The sequence below is a fragment of the Pituophis catenifer genome, unplaced genomic scaffold (assembly GCF_029215685.1).
Source record: "Pituophis catenifer annectens isolate HBS135680 unplaced genomic scaffold, rPitCat1.0.hap2 SCAF_17, whole genome shotgun sequence".
In the NCBI taxonomy this organism is placed as follows: Eukaryota; Metazoa; Chordata; class Lepidosauria; order Squamata; family Colubridae; genus Pituophis; species Pituophis catenifer.
In genome coordinates, this window is record NW_027256897.1 from 3,326,165 (window position 1) to 3,340,000 (window position 13,836).

The 13,836-nt window shown below is 45.2% G+C and overlaps 1 protein-coding gene across 2 annotated transcripts in view; it reads left to right on the forward strand.

Annotated features, from left to right (window-relative positions):
- The first annotated feature begins 1 nt into the window (after position 1).
- The window catches only part of PRPF4 (pre-mRNA splicing tri-snRNP complex factor PRPF4), a 14,046-nt gene continuing 211 nt past the window's right edge, over positions 2 to 13,836 (forward strand). The window contains exons 1-15 of one of the 2 annotated variants that reach the window (XM_070955935.1): positions 2 to 69; positions 1,808 to 1,858; positions 2,221 to 2,398; positions 3,725 to 3,911; positions 4,003 to 4,090; positions 5,411 to 5,490; positions 5,681 to 5,774; positions 6,596 to 6,690; positions 7,087 to 7,145; positions 7,266 to 7,389; positions 9,188 to 9,277; positions 10,378 to 10,500; positions 10,990 to 11,097; positions 12,533 to 12,651; positions 13,679 to 13,836. The exon at positions 13,679 to 13,836 is cut by the window's right edge and continues 211 nt beyond it. In XM_070955935.1, the coding sequence (XP_070812036.1) occupies positions 46 to 69; positions 1,808 to 1,858; positions 2,221 to 2,398; positions 3,725 to 3,911; positions 4,003 to 4,090; positions 5,411 to 5,490; positions 5,681 to 5,774; positions 6,596 to 6,690; positions 7,087 to 7,145; positions 7,266 to 7,389; positions 9,188 to 9,277; positions 10,378 to 10,500; positions 10,990 to 11,097; positions 12,533 to 12,651; positions 13,679 to 13,836 (1,578 nt within the window). In that variant the 5' untranslated portion in view covers positions 2 to 45. The remainder of the gene's footprint in view (positions 70 to 1,807; positions 1,859 to 2,220; positions 2,399 to 3,724; positions 3,912 to 4,002; positions 4,091 to 5,410; positions 5,491 to 5,680; positions 5,775 to 6,595; positions 6,691 to 7,086; positions 7,146 to 7,265; positions 7,390 to 9,187; positions 9,278 to 10,377; positions 10,501 to 10,989; positions 11,098 to 12,532; positions 12,652 to 13,678) is intronic. The other variant, XM_070955936.1, reaches the window with a different exon arrangement.

Sequence of the window (13,836 nt, forward strand, 5' to 3'; positions counted from 1 at the left end):
TAGGGAGCTCATTTATCCTGACGGACCGGCTGTAAAGGGGCGGCTATGGCTTTGCCGAGGGGCTCCACGGTGGGTCAAAGCGGGGGAGGGGCGGGGGACGCGGGTGGGAGGGTGAGTGGGTGGTCTCGGTCTGTTTAGCTGGGGAAGGGGGCTGCGCTTCCTGACAAGAATGAAATAATGACGTGAAATAAATTACTCTCCTCTCCTTTCCAACCGTTACTTTTCAAACTTTGGACTACAATGCCCATTGTCCACAGCCAGGCCCCCCATTCATGCCCAGGCTGGATAAAAAGGGGTCTTTCCAACGGCCTCCCCTCCTCTTTTATCTTCAGCCATTCATCATTATAAGCAGGAGGCTGCTAAGAATTTATTTATTTATTATTATTATTATTATTATTATTATTACTATTACTATTACTATTACTATTACTATCATTATTATTACCACTATTACTACTATTTTATTTTTATTACTACTGCTGCTACTATTATTTTATTACTATTTTATTACTACTATTATTTTATCACTATTATTACCATTATTATTAATGAATTATTAATTGTTACTATTATTACTATTACTATTATTACCACTATTACTACTATTTTATTTTCATTACTACTGCTGCTACTATTATTTTGCTACTATTATTTTATTACCACTATTATTTTATCACTACTATTATTACCATTATTATTAATGAATTATTAATTGTTACTATTATTACTATTACTATTATTACCACTTTCTACTATTTTATTTTTATTATTACTGCTGCTGCTACTACTATTATTATTTTATTACTATTATTACTATTATTTTATCACTGCTATTATTACCATTATTAATTGTTGTTACTATTATTACTATTACTATAATTGCCACTATTACTACTACTAAAATAATAAAATAATATTTTATTATTACTACTACTGCTACTACTATTATTTTATTACTATTATTACTATTATTTTATTATTACTATTATTACCATTATTATTAATTGTTATTACTATTACTATTATTTTATTTTTATTATTGCTGCTGCTGCTACTACTATTACTATTATTTTATTACTATTTTATTACTATTACTATTTTATTACTACTATTATTACCATTATTATTATTACCATTATTATTAATTTATTAATTATTATTTGTTGTTCTATTAAACTGTTCGCTGCCTGTCTCGCCCTGGGGCTATTCCAGGCAGCTGACAGTAACAAAAAGAAAGAAAAATGAAAACAGCAGCAGAATAATACAAGAATGAAGTCAACGGGAACGGGGGCACGAGGCTTTTTTGTCCTATGACCCGGTCCGATCCTGTTTCAATACAGGTAGTCCTCAACGTACGACCACAATTGAGCCCAAGTGAGACAGTTGTGAATTTTGCCTCATTTTGCGACCTTCCTTGCCACAGATTTTTAAGCAAATCACCGCCCTTGTTACATTAGTAACACGGTTGTTAAGTGAATCTGGCTTCCCCATTGACTTTTGCTTGTCAGAAGCTCCCAAAAGCGGATCACCTGAGCCCGCGACTCTGCAACCGCCATAAATGTGAGTCCGTTGCCAAGCGCCTGAATTTGTGACCGCAGCGGTCGTAAGTATAAAAAACAGTCACAAGTCATTTTTTTCCCAGCGCCGTTGTAACTTCAAACGGTCACTAAATGAGCTGTTGTAAGTCGAGGACTACCTGGAAGGACTCAGGAGGTGAAAATACAAAATATGAAATACAAAAATCTAAAATATTATCAACCTAGGTCTAGATTACGGATGTAATTTTTTGCTTCATTTGTCACGGCAGGGAAATCAGCAAAATCCCCGCGAGAGGCTCCGTTTTCGCACTCTTGACACTGTAGGTTGGCTAGTTTGTATTTTGGGGCCCGCATCACAATTTGGGGGTGGTATTTTGTGACGGTATATAGAGGGTGACTGTGCATCTACCATGGCCAGTGTGAATTCGGTTCAGTGTGGCCCATATCTGGTCAAATCCGAGTGGTTTTAAAAAAAGACATACACAACCACAACGAGAATCATGTCAATGTGATAATTTAAAAGATGGATGGGTAGAGAGCAGAGAGCAACGGGGGGAGGAGGGGGGAGTCTGCCATCAATATGCTGGGATGTTGGACTACAACTCCCATCATCCCCTTTGGGCTGAGGATTTGCCCTGTGGCGACAACCCTGGATCGTCACACCTTGGTTTTTTCTTCGCAGGGGACAAAAACGAAGGCATCCGATGATGGAGATGCCCCTCCTGCTAAGAAGGCCCCCATTTTCTACGGGAGCCTGGAGGAGAAAGAACGCGAACGGATCCTGAAGGGGGAGTCGGGGATGATGGGCAAAGAAGCTGTCAAAGCAGCCATTGAGGCTGGCAACATCAATATCTCCACCGGTAAGACGATGCCCACCAGTGACCAGTGGGGTGGGGATTTTTCCCCTCCTTTGGGTTTATTATAGGAAACATACAGTGGAGTACCGTATTTTTCGGACTATAAGACACACTTTTTTCTCTCCCAAAAGCAGGTGAAAATGTCTGTACGTCTTATAGACCGAATATTGCCGAAGCCCTGCCCACCCGCCAGCCATTTTTTGGCCTCCACACGGCTTTTTTCAGCTTGTTTTCTAGGCTTTTTTTGGCCCTTTTGAGGCTTTTTTCAGCTCATTTTCGGGGCTTTTTGGGCCCTTTTGAGGCTTTTTTTTTTTTTTTGGCCTCTTTTTGAGGCCGAAAAAAGTCCCAAAAATGGGCTGCAAAAAGCCTCGAAAATGGACTGAAAAAAGCCTTGAAAATGGGCTGAAAAAAAGCCTTGAAAATGGGCTGAAAAAAAGCCTTGAAAATGGAACATTCCCTGTTCATACCGGCTGAGGCAAATTCACTGCCTATTATTTGCAGGCTGGTGACCCCCAGGGGGAGGGCCTTCTCTGTGGGGGCACCTACCCTCTGGAATCAATTGCCTCCAGAGATAAGGAGAATCCAAGACCTCGGTGCCTTCCGCCGTGCCCTTAAAACCTTCCTTTTCCAGCAAGCCGGGCTGGCCTAATTTTTTTAAGTGTTTTTAAGTGTTTTGTTTATTGTTTTTAATTAATGGGGCCAAATTTATATATGTATATTTTAACTGTATTTTAATATTTGTACTTGATGTTTTTACTTGGCTGTTCACCGCCCTGAGTCCTCAGGGAGAAGGGCGGTATACAAATTCAAAATAAAATAAAATAAAATAAATAAATTTCCCAGCTGGGAGACTCAATTGGCACCTCAAATACAGAGCAATTATTCCCAACAAACCTGGTTCCAGCTAAGGAATTTGACTTGATTGATGTACGGTTGTCTGCGACAACAGGCCCCTCCCAAACCCCTTCTGTTTATTTCCCAGCCAGAGAGGGGCTGGCTAGCATCTACGACTTCTTTTCCCCGAGAGCCGGCTTATTGCTTTCCGTTGCTCTCCTCTCCTCTTTACGCATACGTGCGTCTGGGATGGGCCCCATCTGTTCCTCCCCCTCACTCAGCTCAGGCCCCGAAGACAGCTGCCTCTCCACCTGGGTGGGCAGACAGAAGGTCCCGGCTCTACATCTGTCTCTGATGCTGTTTCCTTACCAGAGCCTCCCACAAGCTCCAAAGCTGGCCCAGGCTCCCCCTCCTCCTTGTCTGACTAGCTCTGCTGGCAGCCGAGAGGCCACAACACAGGATGCCTGACATACTGAATTTCTCTTCCGGGGCTAGGGGAAGTTTTTGACCTGGATGATCACATCAGTGAACGTCAAGCAGAAGTCCTGGCCGAATTTGAGCGCCGGAAACGGGCGAGGCAAATCAACGTTTCCACGGATGACTCCGAAGTCAAGGCCTGCTTACGAGCGCTCGGAGAACCCATAACTCTGTTTGGAGAAGGCCCAGCCGAAAGGAGGGAGAGGTGAGAAATTAGTGTATTTAAATTGAACTGACCCTCCTTGTCTTTGGCAAGTTTAAAAAGCGTTTTCACGTCGACATGTCCTCCTTGCCAGGCTACGTAACATTCTCTCGGTCGTTGGCCCCGACGCCTTGAAGAAAACCAAGAAAGACGACGAAAAATCTAAGAAGTCCAAAGAAGAGGTGAGTTTGAGAAGAGAAGAGCCGAGGTGGCGCAGTGGTTAGAGTGCAGTACTGCAGGCTACTTCAGCTGACTGCTAGCTGCAGTTCAGTTCAAATCTCACCAGGCTCAAGGTAGACTCAGCCTTCCGTCCTTCCGAGGTGGGTAAAAGGAGGACCCAGATTGTTGGGGCCAAGAGGCTGACTATCTATCTATCTATCTATCTATCTATCTATCTATCTATCTATCTAAGATCCATCCATCCATCACCTCTCTCTCTATCATCATCTCTCTCTCATCTATGATTTATATCTGTCTGTCTGTATCTATCATCCATCTGTCCATCCTCTCTCTTTCTCTCTCATCAATCTCTCATCATCTCTCTCTATGATTTATATCTATCTATCTATCTATCTATCTATGATCCATCCATCCATCACCTCTCTCTCTCTCATCATCTCTCTCTCATCTATGATTTATATCTGTCTGTCTGTATCTATCATCCATCCGTCCATCCTCTCTCTCTCTCATCAATCTATCATCATCTCTCTCTATGATTTATATCTATCTATCTATCTATGATCCATCCATCCATCACCTCTCTCTCTATCATCATCATCTCTCTCTCATCTTTGATTTATATCTGTCTGTCTGTATCTATCATCCATCTGTCCATCCTCTCTCTCATCAATCTATCATCATCTCTCTCTATGATTTATATCTATCTATCTATCTATCTATCTATCTATCTATCTATCTATCTATCTATCTATCTATAATCTATCTATCCTATCTGCCATGGTGGCGCAGTGGTTAGAATGCAGTATTGCAGAATAATTTTGCCCACTGCCAGCAGTTCGATCCTCCCCGGCTCAAGGTGGACTCAGCCTTCCATCCTTCCGAGGTCAGTAAAATGAGGACCCGGATTATTGGGGGCTCTGTAAATCGCTTAGAGAGGGCTGTAAAAGCACTATGAAGCAGTATATAAGTCTAAGTGCTATTGCTATTGTTATATAGGCTGCTCTCATTCACATTTAGGGCTAACCGTTTTAAATAACTTTTGGTGCTCTTTGTCTCCTCTCTGCTGAATTTCCATTATGCCAAAGGCATATTATAAAAGAACAATCGCTTCCAAGAGCTTTGATTTGTGCATAAATCATTAGCAATTCACCGAGTTAGAATTTAACTCAACTGGTGGAAATGAACGTCTCATGATTCCCCAGTGAGGGTGGAAATACGTGAGAATCCTCTGTGGAAAACACATTACGCATCACATCACTTCTGAAAAAAAGTGTTGGTTGTGTGTCTTCACTTCACTTCTTTTCGCAATTCGTCTTTCTTAGTATCAGCAGACTTGGTACCACGAAGGGCCAAGCACCTTGAAGACAGCGAGACTCTGGATCGCAAACTACTCCCTTCCCAGGTAAGACTATTAGTGAAAGGGAGAGAGCAAACCTCACTCCCTCCTAACGCTGATGATGTTGCCTAGCTAGGTAACAAAACGTCTGCAAGAAAACAACGCAGCTCGAGAGAGCAGCGAGGATCCCGCAGTTCAACCCTGAGCTACAAATATTCTCTTATTGTTAACACATTTCTCTCTGTCCTTGGTGCAGGGCAGTGAAGCGACTGGACGAAGCCCGGTGGTTTAAGGAGGTCCCTGAAGCCACACGGACATCCCAGAAACAAGAGCTTCACAAATCTTTAAGGGTGAGCAGAGGGGGTTGGTGTCCTCTCTACTACGCTGCAGGTCAGAGATTTGCAGCTTGAAAGCTCTCCCCAAAAAGATGGAAGCTTTGTGTAACTTAGATTTGCTTTGCACGCTAAGTGTTGCAGTGGCTTTTTCTGGCGGTGGGGATGGGGAAACATCTAGCCTTATTGAGCAAAACTTACATCACAATTGTCTCGCTTAGCAATAGAAATGTTGGGCTCAATTGTTGATCGTAAATCAACAACTACCTGTATAAAAATAAAAAATTCTGCCTTCCAAGTCCTTTAATAAATGGTTTTGAGGATGTAACGGGAAGCGTTCAGGAATTTTTCTTCTTCCTACTTTTCTCCTCTTGCCTTCTCTTCTCTTCTCTTCTCTTCTCTTCTCTTCTCTTCTCTTCTCTTCTCTTCTCTTCTCTTCTCTTCTCTTCCCTTACCTTACCTTACCTTACCTTACCTCCTCTCCCTTTCCCTTTCTCTTTCCTCTCCTCTCCTCTCCCTTTCTCCTCTCCTCTCCTCTCCTTTCCCTTTCTCTCTCCTCTCCTCTTACCTTACCTTACCTTACCTCCTCTCCCTTTCCCTTTCTCTCTCCTCTCCCTTTCTCCTCTCCTCTCCTCTCCCTTTCTCTCTCCCTTTCCCTTTCTCTCTCCTCTCCTCTTCCCTTCCCTTCTCTGTCTCCCTCCCTCCTTTTAAATCCGTCTGAAAGATTATCATTTATGATTTAGCATGTGACATATCATACATGGACTAGCAATATATACATTAATAATTCTTTGGAAAGAATTGGCAGCTTAATCCTCTCGGTATGGTTTCATTTCCAGTCTCTGAATAACTTCTGCAGCCAAATTGGGGATGACCGTCCTATTTCCTTTTGTCACTTCAGTTCCAACTCCAAATTCTTGGCCACAGCCTGTTGGTAAGAAGGATTTTGTTGTCTTTTTTTTTTTTTTTTGGGAGGTGTGGGTTCACCTCAAGGAAGAGGGGGCAAAAGAACGGCTGAAGGGGGCACCCAGTTTAAAACAAAAAAAACCCTGACATTTATAGAATCGGCCTAAATCTGCAAGTGACATGACCTGTTAATTTAAGATCATCTGGTGTGTGGGTGGTATTGCTCTCTAGTTATTCTTTATTTTAATGGATTATTGCTTTTATTAGTTGCCATGAATAACTGAAGAAAAAAAAATTAGAGGCCTATACGAAAAAAAAATTCCATGTGAAAAGAGGCGAGCTTTGAATACCTTGAGCGCGAATAATTTAGAGCAGCGAAGAGTCCTAATCTTTTCCTTGTGGTCTCCTTTCTTTTGGCCCGCAGGAGCGGCCTCTGCAAGATATGGTCAGTGCCAGATTGCAATCTCGTCCTCACTTTGCGAGGTACTGCATCTCTCCCCTCCCTTCGACCCACAACCACAAACGGAGCCTGGGTTGAGAACCGGGGAAAGCAAATCCCAGAGTATCGTGATTCGAACTGACAGCTTTCTCACCTCTCTTAAGGGCATAACACCAACGTCGGCGCCATCGTCTTCCACCCCAAAGCCACCATCTCATTGGACAAGAAGGACGTCAATCTGGCGTCTTGCGCTGCCGACGGCTCGGTCAAGCTCTGGAGTCTGGAAAGGTACATGCGGACTTTTCTCATTTGCTGTTTCCAATAAAGCCTCAGTAGGGATAGAGGGACGTGGTGGCTCAGTGGCTGAGACGCTGAGCTTGTCAATCAAAAGTTTGGCAGTTCGAATCCCTAGTGCCGCGTAACGGGGTGAGCTCCCGTGACTTGTCCCAGCTTCTGCCAAACTAGCAGTTCGAAAGCAGGTAAAAAATGCAAGTAGAAAAATAGGGACCCCCTTTGGTGGGAAGGTAACGGAGTTCCGTGCGCCTTTGGCGTTGAGTCATGCCGGCCACATGACCACGGAGACGTCTTCGGACAGCGCTGGCTCTTCGGCTTTGAAACGGAGATGAGCACCGCCCCCTAGAGTCGGGAACGACTAACACATATGTGCGAGGGGAACCTTTACCTTATGGATTGGATGGGATGGGATTTCTATGGCAAACAACTCCTGGCAGCTCAGTTTTGCTGGTAAGAAAAAGGACTAATTTGCTTTTCAAAGTTTGTGCCCCTAATTTAGCAGCCGGCACCATCTCATGAGTGAAAAGGAAGGATGGAATAAACAAGGAAAAACCAGAACCTTGCGTGAAATCAAATATGAGAGTCAGTTTTGTTTAGTGGTTAAGGTGCCAGATTAGAAAGCTGGGGCAGTGAGTTCAAATCCTGAAAGCCTGTTGGGTGACTTTGGACCACCAGGAGACGGGGAGTTCTAGTTCTGCCTTAGCCATGAAATCTGGCTAGTTGACTTTGAGCCAATCACCAGGAGATTGGAAGTTCTAGTCCCATCTTATTTATATATATAAATAACAAAAAACAGACACACATATATATAAATAACAAAAAACAGACATAAATTATGCCAGGTTTTCCTACAGTTGTCTGGCTCCTTAAAAATATGACTCCTCCCATAAACCCATGACACTGGATCCCAGGAACATTGAAGGCTAAACACCCCACTGCAGGAATCGAGCGTGGCTCCTGCCACATTCTGCTGATGACCTCAATTTGCATTCCAGAATTTGCAGCCCTTCCGATGTTGCTGAGCCAGCACTAGGCAAACACGGAATATGCTCGTGAGTGGCGCTGGCTGGAATGGTTGCCAAGCTACAAGTCAGAAGGCAGAACTGCCTTTCCCTTTCAGCAAAAAAATCATTTATTGTTGGGTGTTCGGTGCTAGGCGACATCCGGTTGGGTCATGCAAGAAAACATCCAAGCTCGGAGAGCACCAAGTCGTCGTCCTCCTCCTCCTCCTCCTCCTCCTCCTCCTCCTCCTCCTCCTCCTCCTCCTCCTCCTCCCCTCCTCCTCGTCCTCCTCCTCCTCCTCCTTCCTTCTAGTACTGATACTGCTACCTATTTGGGTCATGACGCATCTGCAAGAAAACAACCAAGCTCAGAGAGCACCAAGGACCCCACAGTTCTCCTCCTCCTCTTCTCCACAAACTCACTTCCTTCTAATACTGATGATGTTACCTCGCTGGGTCATGAAATGTCTTCAAGAAATCAACTAAGCTCAGAGACCACCAAGGACCCCACAGTCCTCTTCTTCCTCCTCTTCTTCCTCTTCCCCCATACCCTACTTCCTTCTAGCACTGATGATGTTACCCAGCTGGGTCATGAAATGTCTGCAAGAAATCAACTAAGCTCAGAGAACAACAAGGACCCCACAATCTCCTCCTCCTCTTCCTCTTCCTCCTCCTCCTCCTCCTCCCCACATTTACGATGAACTTTGAGCACTGCTTCCCTCCCCTCCCCTGATTTCTGCATCTTCGTGGCGTCGTTTTAATTTTGATGGGGCATTCTTGGTTTCTTTCAGCGATGAACCAGTGGCGGATATAGAAGGCCATCCGGTGAGAGTGGCTCGAGTCACTTGGCATCCCTCTGGCAGATTTTTGGGCACCACATGGTAAGAAGGTCTCTGTGTCTCCCTCCCTCTGCTAAATGGGAGGGATGGAGGATTGAAATTGTCACTCCCCAGCTAGCTGAGGATTCTGGGGTTTGTGGTCCCAGGGCATCCAGAGGGGCAACCTGTTGAGGGAAGGTTAAATAGTCCTAGAGCCCTTAGCACTTATATACCGCTTCACAGTGCTTTTACAGCCCTCTCTGAGCGGTTTACAGAGTCAGCCTCTCGCCCCCAACAATCTGGGTCCTCATTTTACCCACCTCGGAAGGATGGAAGGCTGAGTCAACCTTGAGCCGGTCAGGATCGAACTGCTGGCTCTGTGGGCAGAATTTGCCCGCAATATTGTAATCTAACCACTGCGCCACCATGGTTCAGATCTAGATAGAGTGGGGAAGAGAGAGAAAGAACAGAGAGAGAGAGAGAGAATAGATAGTTGACAGATAGATGGATGGATGATAGATAGATAAATGGTAGGTGATAGAGAGAGAGACTAGAGGATGGAGAGAGACGGATAATGGATGAATGAATAGAGGGAGGGAGAAATACTGGATAGAGATAGATAATAGATATCTATCTATAATAGATAGAGGATAGTTAGTAGGTTAGGTAGGTAGGTGGGTGGATGATAGGTGACAGACAGACAGACATAGATAGATGATGGATGGATGATAGATAAATGATAGGTGATAGATAGAGGATGGAGAGAGAAAGAGATGGATAATGGATGGATGGATAGAGGGAGGGAGAAATACTGGATGGAGAGGCAGATAATAGAGGATTGATAGGTTAGGTAGGTAGGTAGGTAGGTAGATAGATAGATAGATAGATAGACGAATGTTAGATGATAGGCAGACAGATGAAAGATAGATGATAGATAGGCAGACAGATGAAAGAAAGAAAGAAAGAGAAAAAGAAAGAAAGATAGGCAGACAGATGAAAGATAGATGATAGATAGGCAGACAGATGATAGAAAGAAAGAAAGAAAGAAAGAAAGAAAGAAAGAAAGAAAGAAAGAGCACTGAGAGTTATGCCCCGTGGGGAAAATACTTGCTGGACCTCTACAAGATCTGCCAGGTTAACTTTCCTTATTTCTCCCGCTGTAGCTATGACCACTCCTGGCGCTTGTGGGACCTCGAAGCCCAAGAGGAGATTCTCCACCAGGAAGGGCACAGCAAAGGCGTCTACGACATCGCCTTCCATGGCGATGGCTCCTTAGCCGGCACCGGGTAAGTACTGTGCCAAGGCACCGCCAAGCGGTGAGGCTTTCCTAAGGCCAACCCACAAGGCGTCCATACTTACAGCCTCAATCAAGACCAGAATTTCCATTGCTAAGCCAGGCAGTTCTTAAGTGAGTCGCCTCTATAATTTTACGAGCTCTTTGCCATGGCGGTTATTCAAATCGCTGCAGTCGTTAAGTGAGCCATGCGGTCGTTGACCGAATCTGGCCTCCTCCATTGACTTGGCTTATTGGAAATCTCCTGGGAAGGTCGCAAATGGGGACCCCACGTGGTCTCCGGGACGCGGCCACCGTCATAAATACGAGCGCCCGTTGCCAAGCGTCTGAAATTTTGATCGGGGGTGCTGCGACGGTCGTAAGTGTGAAAAACGGTCATAAGTCACTTTTCCCACTTTTAGAACGTCAGTAGACAAATTGTTGTAAGTTGAGGGCTACCTGTATTTATCGGACATATTTTGTTTTTTGTTTTTTTTCCCAGTGGTCTGGATGCCTTTGGCCGTGTCTGGGACCTACGTACTGGACGTTGCATCATGTTTTTGGAAGGTCATCTCAAAGAGATCTACGGGGTCAGCTTTTCCCCGAACGGGTAAGAGCCACACCTTTTGCCATGGCTCATGTGTCCTTAACGTTGGTTCATCCATTGATGAAGGGGGCGCAGTGGTTAGAGTGCGGTACTGCAGGCTACTTCTGCTGACTGCCGGCTGCCTGCAATTTGGCAGTTCGAATCTCACCAGGCTCAAGGTTGACTCGCCTTCCGAGGTGGGTAAAATGAGGACCCAGATTATTGTTGGGGGCAATAGGCTGTCTCTGTAAATCACTTAGAGAGAGCTGTAAAAGCACTGTGAAACGGTATATAAGTCTGTTGCTATTGCTCTTCCTTTTCCTTCCTTCCTTTTTTTTTTTTTTTTAAATTTGATTTATATGCCGCCCTTCTCCGGAGACTCAGGGTGGCTTACAATGCGTTAAGCAACAGCCTTCATCCTTTTGTATATTTATACAAAGTCAGCTTATTGCCCCCACAAACTGGGTCCTCATTTCACCTACCTTAGAAAGGATGGAAGGCTGAGTCAACCTTGAGCCTTGGCGAGATTCAAACCTGCAGTAATTGCAGGCAGCTGTGTTAATAACAGGGTGCTTTAAACCACTGTACTACCAAGGCTCTTCCTTCCTTTTCCTTTTCCTTTTCCTTTTCCTTTTCCTTTCCTTTCCTTTCCTTTCCTTTCCTTTCCTTTCCTTTCCTTTCCTTTCCATTCCATTCCATTCCATTCCATTCCATTCTATTCCTTCCTTCCTTCCATCCATGGTGTGCAGTGGTAAGATTGCAGTATTGCAAGCTAATTCTGCCGGCTGCCAGGAGTTCGATCCTGACCAGCTCAAGGTTGATTCATCCTTCCGAGGTGGGTAAAAGGAGGACCTAGATTGTTGAGGGCAAGAGGCTGACTCTATAAACCGCTTATAGAGGGCTGTAAAAGCATTGCGAAGCGGTATATAAGTAAGTGCTATATAATGTCTATATATGTCTGTCCGTCCTTTCCTTCCTTCCTTCCTTCCTTCCTTCCTTCCTTCCTTCCTTCCTTCCTTCCTTCCTTCCTTCCCTCCCTCCCTCCCTCCCTCCCTCCCTCCTTCCTTCCTTCCTTCCTTCCTTCCTTCCTTCCTTCCTTCCTTCCTTCCTTCTTTCTTTCCATATCTCTCTATCTATCTATCTATCTATCTATCTATCTATCTATCTATCTATCTATCTGGGTTAGAATGCAGCATTGCAGGCTGACTCTGTCCATTGCTAGGAGTTCGATCCTGACCGGCTCAAAGTTGACTCAGCCTTCCATCCTTCCGAAGTGATTAAAATGAGAGGACCCAGATTGTTGGGAGGCAATCGGCCAACTCTGTAAACAGCTTAGAGAGGGCTGTAAAAGCACTGAAAAGCGGTATATAAGTCTAAGGACTATTGCTATTTCCACTCCCTCTCTGCTAAGTATAAGCCCCAGCTTCCCTCTTCTTCCTCCTTTCCCCTCCATTCGTAGGTACCACATCGCCACTGGCAGTGGAGACAACACCTGTAAAGTTTGGGACCTTCGCCAGAGGAGGTGCATTTACACCATCCCCGCCCATCAGAATCTGATCACCGGAGTGAAATTTGAACGTAAGCCTCTCCACCACGTTTTTTTCCCCCCAGGAGCCTAAAACCTGAACCCAAGCGTCGACTCTTGGGGATTGCTGAGAGCCTCACGGATGGGGCTAAGATTTGAGGGCAATGGGGCAGCTTCCCTTGTTCTTATAAGCCAATTTAGCTTGCCCCGAGGGGCATCACCCAGCCATCTTTGCCTGATCTTAAAAAAAGCGAAGCAGCCTCGCATCAAACTGGGTTAAGAGTTGGTGAGTGAACCCCTTGGAAGTGTAGGTTAAGCTTCAGGTTGAGAGAGAGAAAAAACCCTCCCAACAGAGGGGCAGATTCCTTCTGTGCCATGCTTAAAACTTCGGATTAGAAACAAGGAGATTGTGAGTTCTAGTCTCACTTTAGCCATGAAAGCCAGCTGGGTGACTTTGAGCCAATCACCAGGAGATGCTGAGTTCGTCCTACTTTAGCCATGAAAATTGGGTGACTTTGGGCCAATCACCAGGAGATGATGAGTTCTAGTCCCGCCTTAGCCATGAAAATTGGGTGACTTTGGGCCAATCACCAGGAGACGGTGAGTTCTAGTCCCGCCTTAGCCATGAAAGCCAGCTGGGTGACTTTGGGCCAATCACCAAGAGACAGTGAGTTCTAGTCCCGTTTTAGCCAGGAAAGCCGACTGGTTGACTTTGGGCCAATCACCAGGAGACAGGGAGTTCTAGTCTCATCTTAGCCATGAAAGCCAGCTGGGTGACTTTTCATCTAGTCCTTCTGTCTCACCCCAACCCACCTCTGTTGTGTGAGGAAAACAAAGAGGAAGAAGGTGTGGCGAATATGTCCCCCACCTTTATTTATAAAAAAAAATAATAAAGGTGGGATACAAATTAGATGATGACGATGATAACAATCGTCCCTCCATTAAGTTTTCCCTCCCTCGCCCTCATTCTCTCCTCTCCCTCGCCGTTCCTGTTTTTCCCTGCTCGGTGTTTCCTTGAGATCGGTCGTCACTCCCGGAGCCCCCCGTGGATCGTTTGTCTTTGTGCTTCCCTCCTCCCAGCGAATCACGGCAACTTCCTGCTGACCGGAGCCTACGACAACACGGCCAAGGTGTGGACTCACCCCTGCTGGTCTCCCTTGAAGACCTTGGCCGGACACGAGGGCAAAGTGATGGGCTTGGACATCTCCATGGACGGGCAACTGATCGCCACCTGCTCC